Source organism: Salvelinus fontinalis, chromosome 26, assembly GCF_029448725.1.
Source record: "Salvelinus fontinalis isolate EN_2023a chromosome 26, ASM2944872v1, whole genome shotgun sequence".
NCBI lineage: Eukaryota > Metazoa > Chordata > Actinopteri > Salmoniformes > Salmonidae > Salvelinus > Salvelinus fontinalis.
In genome coordinates, this window is record NC_074690.1 from 22914410 (window position 1) to 22925329 (window position 10920).

Consider the following 10920-nt stretch of genomic DNA (forward strand, 5'->3'; position numbering starts at 1 on the left):
TCACCATGTCCATCATCTTGAGACCCTCCAGCAGTTTGCAGTTCCTGTTCTTGAGGCGGTGAGCCTCGTCGATGACCACACAGCGCCATGGGACGCTGCGCAGCTCCGGACAGTCTGTAAGAATCATCTCAAATGTGGTGATGACCGCATGGAATTTGTACGCTCCCTTTATCACACGACCCTGAAGATGGAGGGAGGAGAAGAGGGAGAGCGAGGTCAGAACACAGGGAAGAGCGTCATGGTGTATAACCAGTAGTTTTTCCTACTTGACTCAATCGGGAAAACTCTGGACCCTGGTCAGGGAAATCTGACCTTTGGTCAATTTACTGAATCAAAATGGACTCAACATATAATGTAATAAACATATTTTCTCAAGTATGAGGTTAGTGGAGTAGGTTTCCACATTTAAATGGCTGGTGGAGTAGGTTTCCACAGTTAAATGGTTGGTGGAGTAGGTTTCCACATTTAAATGGTTAGTGGAGTAGGTTTACCCACATTTAAATGGCTAGTGGAGTAGGTTTCCACACATTTAAATGGCTAGTGGAGTAGGTTTCCACACATTTAAATGGCTAGTGGAGTAGGTTTCCACACATTTAAATGACTAGTGGAGTAGGTTTCCACACATTTAAATGGTTGGTGGAGTAGGTTTCCACACATTTAAATGGTTGGTGGAGTAGGTTTCCACACATTTAAATGGTTGGTGGAGTAGGTTTCCACATTTAAATGGTTGGTGGAGTAGGTTTCCACATTTAAATGGTTAGTGGAGTAGGTTTCCACATTTAAATGGCTGGTGGAGTAAGTTTCCACATTTAAATGGCTGGTGGAGTAGGTTTCCACATTTAAATGGCTGGTGGAGTAAGTTTCCACATTTAAATGGCTGGTGGAGTAGGTTTCCACATTTAAATGGTTGGTGGAGTAGGTTTCCACATTTAAATGGTTGGTGGAGTAGGTTTCCACATTTAAATGGTTGGTGGAGTAGGTTTCCACATTTAAATGGTTGGTGGAGTAGGTTTCCACATTTAAATGGTTGGTGGAGTAGGTTTCCACATTTAAATGGTTGGTGGAGTAGGTTTCCACATTTAAATGGTTGGTGGAGTAGGTTTCCACATTTAAATGGCTGGTGGAGTAGGTTTCCACATTTAAATGGCTAGTGGAGTAGGTTTCCACATTTAAATGGCTAGTGGAGTAGGTTTACACATTTAAATGGCTAGTGGAGTAGGTTTACACATATAATGGGCTAGTGGGGTAGGTCTACACATTTACATGGTTAGTGGAGTAGGTTTACACATTTAAATGGTTGGTGGAGTAGGTTTCCACAGTTAAATGGTTGGTGGAGTAGGTTTCCACATTTAAATGGTTAGTGGAGTAGGTTTACCCACATTTAAATGGCTAGTGGAGTAGGTTTCCACACATTTAAATGGCTAGTGGAGTAGGTTTCCACATTTAAATGGTTGGTGGAGTAGGTTTCCACATTTAAATGGTTGGTGGAGTAGGTTTCCACATTTAAATGGCTAGTGGAGTAGGTTTCCACATTTAAATGGCTAGTGGAGTAGGTTTCCACATTTAAATGGCTAGTGGAGTAGGTTTCCACATTTAAATGGCTAGTGGAGTAGGTTTCCACATTTAAATGGCTAGTGGAGTAGGTTTCCACATTTAAATGGCTAGTGGAGTAGGTTTCCACATTTAAATGGCTGGTGGAGTAGGTTTCCACATTTAAATGGTTAGTGGAGTAGGTTTCCACATTTAAATGGCTGGTGGAGTAGGTTTCCACATTTAAATGGTTGGTGGAGTAGGTTTACACATTTAAATGGTTAGTGGAGTAGGTTTACACATTTAAATGGTTAGTGGAGTGGGTTATGGTCACATTTCAGTCACTCCTTATTTGGTCGGTACGGTCAGTGTGGAGCTCTGATTAATGTTGTTAAATACCTGCCTGTCTAAAGTGCTTCTTGTGGGATTATTCCTAGATTAGGGTTAAGAACCGACTGTACCATACAATACTGTATCCATGTGGCTAGGAAGGCTTGAGTGTCTGTCACTTAGGCCTGAGTCTTGTGAGGTTATGGTTTGTTATGTAATGGTAAGTTTATGGTGTGGTTGGGTTCACCTCGCAGGCCGGTGTTACATAGCTAGAGTATCGTTGCATTAAGGTCATGTTACTTGTGCATCTGGCCTTAATGGTCTTATTACGTTAGGTCATGCCTGTAGAGGATGGTACTGTTATAGTCACGGTTACAGTACGGTCACGACGTACCTGCACGTCGCGGTAGTTCATTTCGTAGGCCTGGATGGTCTTGCGGCTGGCCTGGCTGCCGTGGTAGACGATCACGTTGAGCTCGGTCCACGTGCGGAACTCCCGCTCCCAGTTTGGAATGGTGGAGAGGGGGGCGATGACCAGGAAGGGCCCGTGGATCCCCTTCAAGTAGATCTCATAGAGGAATGTGATGGACTGGATGGTCTTGCCCAGGCCCATTTCATCTGCTAGGATGCAGTTCCGTCTGGAGGGGAACAAAGAGAGAACATGATGAAAGGGGAACAATGAGTCACCAGTCACTGTATTAGCAGTAGTGACTAATCTGAATGGGTCTCCTAGGAGGACAGAAAGGAGAGAAAACAGTGCAAATGAATGAGATGTAACAGGGATAGTCTGTGTCTCAAATGACACCCCATTCATAGTGTAGTGCCCTACCTACGACCAGAGACCTAGATAGAGCACTATATTGGCAATAGTGTGTCCTTTAGTCTCTGTGCACTCTATTCGTGAGTGAGTAATCTAATGAACAGTTAGATAACCCTGTAAAGGCAGATCAATGACACTCAAACTAAGAAGTTGGCTGTGTGGCTATTGCATCATACTGTGTTGTGTGCAGCAGTGGTAGATCACACATTAATGATTGGTGTGAGAAAAGCACAGATTGGGTACACACATGTCCCTGCAACACATGGGTTGGAGGACACAATATGGGGCATGGATGTGTTGATTGTATTTACACATGCTGGGTGACATGGTTCAGTATTATCTATGCAAGTGTGTTGGATAAACACATAACGTATATGGTACTACTTGTTATTGAGTAATTGTGGGTTATGAAGACAGACTTTAGTCAGTAGATATTGTATATTATACTATGTAATAGTTACATAATATATACAGTACCAGTAGATTAGAGGTCGACCGATTAATCGGAATTGCCGATTAATTAGGGCCGATTTCAAGTTTTCAAAACAATCGGAAATCGGTATTTTTGGACAGCGATTTTTTTCTTTTTCTTTTTACACCTTTCTTTAATCCTTATTTAACTAGGCAAGTCAGTTAAGAACACATTGTTATTTTCAATGACGGCCTAGGAACGGTGGGTTAACTGCCTCGTTCAGGGGCAGAAAAACAGATTTTTACCTTGTCAGCTCAGGCAATTCAATCTTGCAACCTTACAGTTATCTCTTGACAAAATGATGAAAATAATCATGGCCTCCAAACCTTCAAGCTGCATACTGGACCCTATTCCAACTAAACTACTGAAAGAGCTGCTTCCTGTGCTTGGCCCTCCTATGTTGAACATAATAAACGGCTCTCTATCCACCGAATGTGTAACAAACTCACTAAAAGTGGCAGTAATAAAGACACTTGAAAAAGCCAAACCTTGACCCAGAAAATATAAAAAACTATCGGCCTATATCGAATCTTCCATTCCTCTCAAAATGTTTAGAAAAAGCTGTTGCGCAGCAACTCACTGCCTTCCTGAAGAAAAACAATGTATACGAAATGCTTCAGTCTGGTTTTAGACCCCATCATAGCACTGAGACTGCACTTGTGAAGGTGGTAAATGACCTTTTAATGGGGTCAGACCGAGGCTCTGCATCTGTCCTCGTGCTCCTAGACCTTAGTGCTGCCTTTGATACCATCGATCACCACATTTTTTTGGAGAGATTGGAAACCCAAATTGGTCTACACGGACAAGTTCTGGCCTGGATTAGATCTTATCTGTCGGAAAGATATCAGTTTGTCTCTGTGAATGGTTTGTCCTCTGACAAATCAACTGTACATTTCGGTGTTCCTCAAGGTTTCGTTTTAGGACCACTACTGTTTTCACTATATATTTTACCTCTTGGGGATGTCATTCGAAAACATAATGTTAACTTTCACTGCTATGCGGATGACACACAGCTGTACATCTCAATGAAACATGGTGAGGTCCCAAAATTCTGTCCAAAAAGGATGCAGAAAAATTAATCCATGCTTTTGTTATATCTAGGTTAGACTACTGCAATGCTCTACTTTCCGGCTACCCGGAAAAAGCACTAAATAAACTTCAGTTAGTGCTAAATACGGCTGCTAGAATCCTGACTAGAACCAAACAATTTGATCATATTACTCCAGTGCTAGCTTCTCTACACTGGCTTCCTGTTAAGGCTAGGACTGATTTCAAGGTTTTACAGCTAACCTACAAAGCATTACATGGGCTTGCTCCTACCTATCTTTCCGATTTGGTCTTGCCGTACATACCTACACGTACGCAATGGTCACAAGACACAGGCCTCTTAATTGTCCCTAGAATTTCTAAGCAAACAGCTGGAGGCAGGGCTTTCTCCTATAGAGCTCCATTTTTATGGAATGGTCTGCCTACCCATGTGAGAGACGTAGACTCGGTCTAGGTTTTCTGTAAGTCTTCACAAGGTTTTCACACACTGTTGCTGGTATTTTGGCCCATTCCTCCATGCAGATCTCCTCTAGAGCAGTGATGTTTTGGGGCTGTTGCTGGGCAACACGGACTTTCAACTCCCTCCAAAGATTTTCTATGGAGTTGAGATCTGGAGACTGGCTAGGCCACTCCAGGACCTTGAAATGCTTCTTACGAAGCCACTCCTTCGTTGCCCGGGCGGTGTGTTTGGGATCATTGTCATGCTGAAAGACCCAGCCACGTTTCATCTTCAATGCCCTTGCGGATGGAAGGAGGTTTTCACTCAAAATCTCACGATACATGGCCCCATTCATTCTTTCCTTTACACGGATCAGTCGTCCTAGTCCCTTTGCCGAAAAACTGCCCCAAAGCATGATGTTTCCACCCCCATGCTTCACTGTAGGTATGGTGTTCTTTGGATGAAACTCCTCCAAACACAATGAGTTGAGTTTTTACCAAAAAGTTATATTTTGGTTTCATCTTGTGATCATTTTGACCCTACGGGGTGAGATCTTGCGTGGAGCCCCAGACCGAGGGAGATTATCAGTGGTCTTGTATGTCTTCCATTTCCTAATAATTGCTCCCACAGTTGATTTCTTCAAACCAAGCTGCTTACCTATTGCAGATTCAGTCTTCCCAGCCTGGTGCAGGTCTACAATTTTGTTTCTGGTGTCCTTTGACAGCTCTTTGGTCTTGGCCATAGTGGAGTTTGGAGTGTGACTGTTTGAGGTTGTGGACAGGTGTCTTTTATACTGATAACAAGTTCAAATAGGTGCCATTAATACAGGTAATGAGTGGAGGACAGAGGAGCCTCTTAAAGTGAGAGCCAGAAATCTTGCTTGTTTGTAGGTGACCAAATACTTATTTTCCACCATAATTTGCAAATAAATTCATTAAATATCCTACAATGTGATTTTCTGGATTTGTCCCCCTCATTTTGTGTGTCATAGTTGAAGTGTACCTATGATGAAAATTACAGGCCTCTCTCATCTTTTAAAGTGTGAGAACTTGCACAATTGGTGGCTGACTAAATACTTTTTTGCCCCACTATATATACAGTACCAGTCAAAAATTGGACACCTATTCATTCCATTGTTTTTCTTAATTTTTTTACTATTTGCTACATTTTTGGAATTTCTTTCCTTCTTAATGCGTTTGAACCAATCAGTTGTGTTGTGACAAGGTAGGGGTGGTATACAGAAGATAGTCCTATTTGGTTAAAGTCCATATGGCGAGAACAGCTCAAATAAGCAGAGAAACCACAGTCCATCATTACTTTAAGACATGAAGGTCAGTCTATACGGAACATTAAGAACTTTGAGCGTTTCTTCAAGTGCAATGATGAAACTGGCTCTCATGAGGACCGCCACAGGAAAGGAAGAACCAGAGTTACCTCTGCTGCAGAGGATAAGTTCATTACAGTTACCAGCCTCAGAAATTGCAGCTCCAACAAATGCTTCACATAGTTCAAGTAACAGACACATCTCAACATCAACTGTTCAGAGGAGACTGTGTGAATCAGGCCTTCATGGTCAAATTGCGGCAAAGAGGCCAATGCTGAAGGACACCAATAATAAGAAAAGACTTGCTTGGGCCAAGAAACACGAGCAATGGACATTAGACCGGTGGAAATCTGTCCTTTGGTCTGATGAGTCCAAATTTCAGATATTTGAGAGTAGAGTAGGGGAAGTAGGGGAACGGATCATCTCCGCATGTGTGGTTCCTACCGTGAAGCATGGAGGAGGTGTGATGGTGCTTTGCTGGTGACAGTGATTTATTAAGAATTCAAGGCACACTTAAACAGCATGGCTACCAAAGCATTCTGCAGCAATACGCCATCCCATCTGGTTTGCGCTTAGTGGAACTATCATTTGTTTTTCAATAGGACAATGACCCAACATACAGGCAGGCTGTGTAAGGGCTATTTCCTTTATTATATATTTTTATTTAACTAGGCAAGTCAAACCTCTTGAAGCTAGGGGGCAGTATTTTGATGTTTGGATAAATAACGTTCCTAAAGTAAACTGCCTATTTCTCAAGCCAAGATGCTAGAATATGTATATAATTGGCAGATTAGGATAGAAAACTCTAAAGTTTCCAAAACTGTCAAAATATTGTCTGTGAGTATAACAGAACTGATATTACCGGCGAAAACCTGAGGAAAATCCAACCCGGAAGTGCTGTTTTTCTGAAACTACTCTGTTCCATTGCAAGCCTATCCTCCATTTAAAGGGATATCAACCAGATTCCTTTCCCTAAGGCTTCCACAAGGTGTGAACAGTCTTTAGACATAGTATTAAGCTTTTATTCTGAAAAAAGAGCGAGAATGATCACATCGCGTCAGTGGACAGCCAGATGTCCTTAGATTTGTTCATGCGCGCGACACAGGAACGAGACCTATTCTTTCTCTCTTGTATTGAAAAGGCACCGTCCGGTTGAAATATTATCGATTATTTATTGTAAAAACAACCTGAGGATTGATTATAAAAAACGTTTGACATGTTTCTACGAACTTTACAGATACTAGTTGGAATTTTCGACTGCCCGGTGTGACCTGCATGAGCCTGTGGATTACTCAAAACACGCCAACCAAATGGAGGTTTTTTGATATAAAATAATCTTTATCGAACAAAATAAACATTTATTGTGTAACTGGGAGTCTAGTGATTGCAAACATCCGAGGATCATCAAAGGTAAGCAATTAATTATATTGCTTTTCTGACCAATCTACTTTGCTGCTAGCTGTTTGTAATGTTTTGTCTACTGAGAGCTGTCCTCACAAACTCTTGGTTTACTTTCGCTGTAAAGCATTTTTGAAATCTGACACACCAGGTGGATTAACAACAAGCTAAACTGTGTTTTGGTATATTGCACTTGTGATTCCATGAAAATTAAATATTTTGTAATTTAATTTGAATTTGGCGCTCTGCAATTCAGCGGATGTTGACGAAAATGATCCCGCTAAAGGGCGCCAAGAGGTTAACTTCTTGAGAATACAGGGGGTGCTGTTTTCGCATTAGCATAATTTCCTCTACAGATTAAACTGCCTCTTATTCAATTATTGCTCTTACTATATGCATATAATTAATACCATTGGATAGAAAACAATCTATAGTTTCTAAAACCGTTTCAATTTTGTCTCTAGGTGAAACAGAAGTCATTTGACAGCACTTTCCCTGACCAAGAAGAAGAATGCAAGATGTGTATGCTCGCTTCAACGCTCTGCCTATATATGGTCACGCCACCTATGACCCGAAACACACTTCATTCGTCTTCCTCTGGGTGTCAAGAGGACGTCAGAGGAGAATTTTTTTGTTTATCTTGTACTGACGTGAAATAAGACCTATTTCTTTGGCGTGACCGACAACTTCCGGTTCTCTGAATCGCGCGATTTGTAGGTGTGATTGTCTTCTGTTTTGCTGCCGTTACGGATGAAAACTATCTCCGTCTCGAAGTTTGTTTGATACATGTGACCATATCATCTTAATGTATGTTTTTTCAATATAGTTTAATCAGATTACTTGAATTTTTTCGGGAGTTTTGCCGTGTTCCGTTCTGTGACTTTTTTTCTTTGGCCAGTCGACCAGTACATATGCTAAATGAAGAGGGAAAGTTGCCATTATGAATGGATTGAACGACTCATCAGGACTAAGGACACCTTGATCAACATTCTGATGAAAGATCAGCAATAGTAAGACCCAATTTACGATGTTATTTCATATATCTGTCGTGCATGTGAACTGGTCGGGGGCGCCCAGCTGGTTCTGGCTGGCGTGGCTATGCTAATTTAGCGCTACATTTTGTTTTCGCTATAAAACATTTAATAAATCAGAAATATTGTTTGGATTCACCAGATGTTGGGCTTTCAATATCTGTACGCTGTGTATTTTTTCTGAAATGTTTTAAGACAAGTAATTAGTTATATGACGTTGGTCTCTGTAATTGTTCTGGCTGCGTCGGCACTATTTCAGATTGCAGCTGCAATGTAGAACTGTGGAAAATTCACATTTTTCAAAAAAAAACTATGCTATACCATAAATATGTTATCAGACTGTCATCTTATGAACTTGTTTCTTGGTTAGTGGCTATATATATTTTTATTTAGTCGAATTAGTGATAGCTACTGACGCAGGAAAAAACTGTTGGAGTAAAAAAATTGTGTCTTTTGCTAACGTGTTTAGCTAATAGATTTACATATTGTGTCTTCCCTGTAAAACATTATAAAAATCTGAAACGGTGGCTTTATTCACAGGATCTGTATCTTTCATTAGGTGTCTTGGACTTGTGATTTAATGATATTTAGATGCTACTATTTAATTGTGACGCTATGCTAGCGATGCTAATCAGTGTGGGGGGGGGGGTGGGGGGTGCTCCCGGACCCGGGGTAGGTGCTCGGTAGAGGTTAAGAACAAATTCTTATTTCTAATGACGGCCTAGGAACAATGGGTTAACTGCCTTGTTCAAGAGCAGAACGACAGATCTTTACCTTGTCAGCTCGGGGATTCAATCAAGCAACCTTTCGGTTACTGGCCCAACGCTCTAACCACTAGCCTAGCTGCCACCCCTATTTGCCACCCCTATTATAAGAAGGAGTGATGAGTGCTGCATCAAATGATCTGGGCTCCACAATCACCCAACCTCAAACCAATTGAGATGGCTTGGGATGAGTTGGACCGCAGATTGAAGGAAAAGCAGCCAACAAGTGCTCAGCATATGTGGGAAGTCCTTCAAGACTGTTGGAAAAGCATTCATCATGAAGCTGGTTGAGAGAATGCCAAGAGTGTGCAAAGCTGTCATCAAGGCAAATGGTGGCTTTTTGAAGAATCTAAAATATATTTTGATTTGTTTAACACTTTTTTGGTTACTACATGATTCCATGTGTTAATTCATAGTTTACGTCTTCACTATTATTCTACAATGTAGAAAATTGTAAAAATAAAGAAAAACCCTTGAATGAGTAGGTGTCCAAACTTTTGACTGGTACTGTACATGTTTATATAAGTGAGTCTCACACACGTCATATAGCTTAACACATGCACGAACGAACAGTAGGTTTTAGTACTTCTTACGTATTGTACCAGTTGAAGAGCAACCAGTTCACTCCCTCCAGCTGGTATTCCCTGAGTGCGTTGTCGTTTATATAATCCCTGGAACTCTCGGATTTCTGCCAGTTTTCGGTGGGAGGTCGCTCCTGTTCCAAATAAAAGCCTACCGTTAGTAGTTTCTGTGCGACCGCAGGAGCCCTAGCTGGCTCCGCGTTAAAGGGCTGGGGCCAGAAAATGTAAGAAAAAGGCAGCAGGAGAGTGTATAGTGTTTGTGAGGTTTTTATTTTACGCACCACGCGTTTGGTCTCGGGCTGACGGGCCGCCACGGCCTCGTACTCATCGATCTTGGCCTGGTCGATGTCGGCCTTCAGCTCCCAAGTTATATCCTCATAGGGCAGGGAACACCACTTCACCAGGTACAGCTTTACAGGCTGGGGGGCAGAGAGAGGTTGGGGTTAGTGTGTGTGTTGGGGCAGAGAGGGTGTTAGTATGTGGTTGGGGGTCAGTGCGCGCGTGCATCCCGGGGCGTTAGTGCGAGCGCCGGGGGGGGGGGGGGGGGGGGGTTGTTAGTGCGCGCATGTGTTGGGGGGGGGGGGGGGGGGGGTTAGTGTGCGTGTGTGTGTGTTGGGGGTTAGTGTGCGTGTGTGTGTGTGTTGGGGGTTAGTGTGCGTGTGTGTGTGTGTTGGGGGTTAGTGCGCGTGTGTGTTGGGGTGGGGGTTAGCGCGTGTGTGTGTGTTGGGGTGGGGGTTAGCGCGCGTGTGTGTGTGTTGGGGTGGGGGTTAGCGCGCGTGTGTGTGTGTTGGGGTGGGGGTTAGCGTGCGTGTGTGTGTGTTGGGGTGGGGGTTAGTGTGCGTGTGTGTGTTGTGTTGGGGGTTAGCGTGCGCGCGCGTGTGTGTTGGGGTGGGGGTTAGCGTGCGCGCGCGTGTGTGTTGGGGTGGGGGTTAGCGTGCGCGCGTGTGTGTGTTGGGGTGGGGGTTAGTGTGCGCGCGTGTGTGTGTTGGGGTGGGGGTAAGTGTGCGCGTGTGTGTGTTGGGGGGGTAAGGGTGCGCGTGTGTGTGTGTTGGGGGGGTAAGTGTGCGCGTGTGTGTGTTGGGGGGGTAAGTGTGCGCGTGTGTGTGTGTTGGGGGGGGTAAGTGTGCGCGTGTGTGTGTGTTGGGGGGGTAAGTGTGCGCGTGTGTGTGTGTTGGGGGGGTAAG

General features: G+C 43.3%; 1 protein-coding gene across 2 annotated transcripts in view; it reads right to left on the reverse strand.

The window, feature by feature from the left end:
* LOC129823949 (chromodomain-helicase-DNA-binding protein 7-like) overlaps positions 1–10920 on the reverse strand; it is a 129133-nt gene that overhangs the window by 31502 nt on the left and 86711 nt on the right. For both annotated transcript variants that reach the window (XM_055883089.1, XM_055883090.1), the window contains exons 10-13: positions 10018–10155; positions 9749–9870; positions 2255–2498; positions 5–181 (exon numbers count right to left, since the gene is read on the reverse strand). In XM_055883089.1, the coding sequence (XP_055739064.1) occupies positions 5–181; positions 2255–2498; positions 9749–9870; positions 10018–10155 (681 nt within the window). The remainder of the gene's footprint in view (positions 1–4; positions 182–2254; positions 2499–9748; positions 9871–10017; positions 10156–10920) is intronic.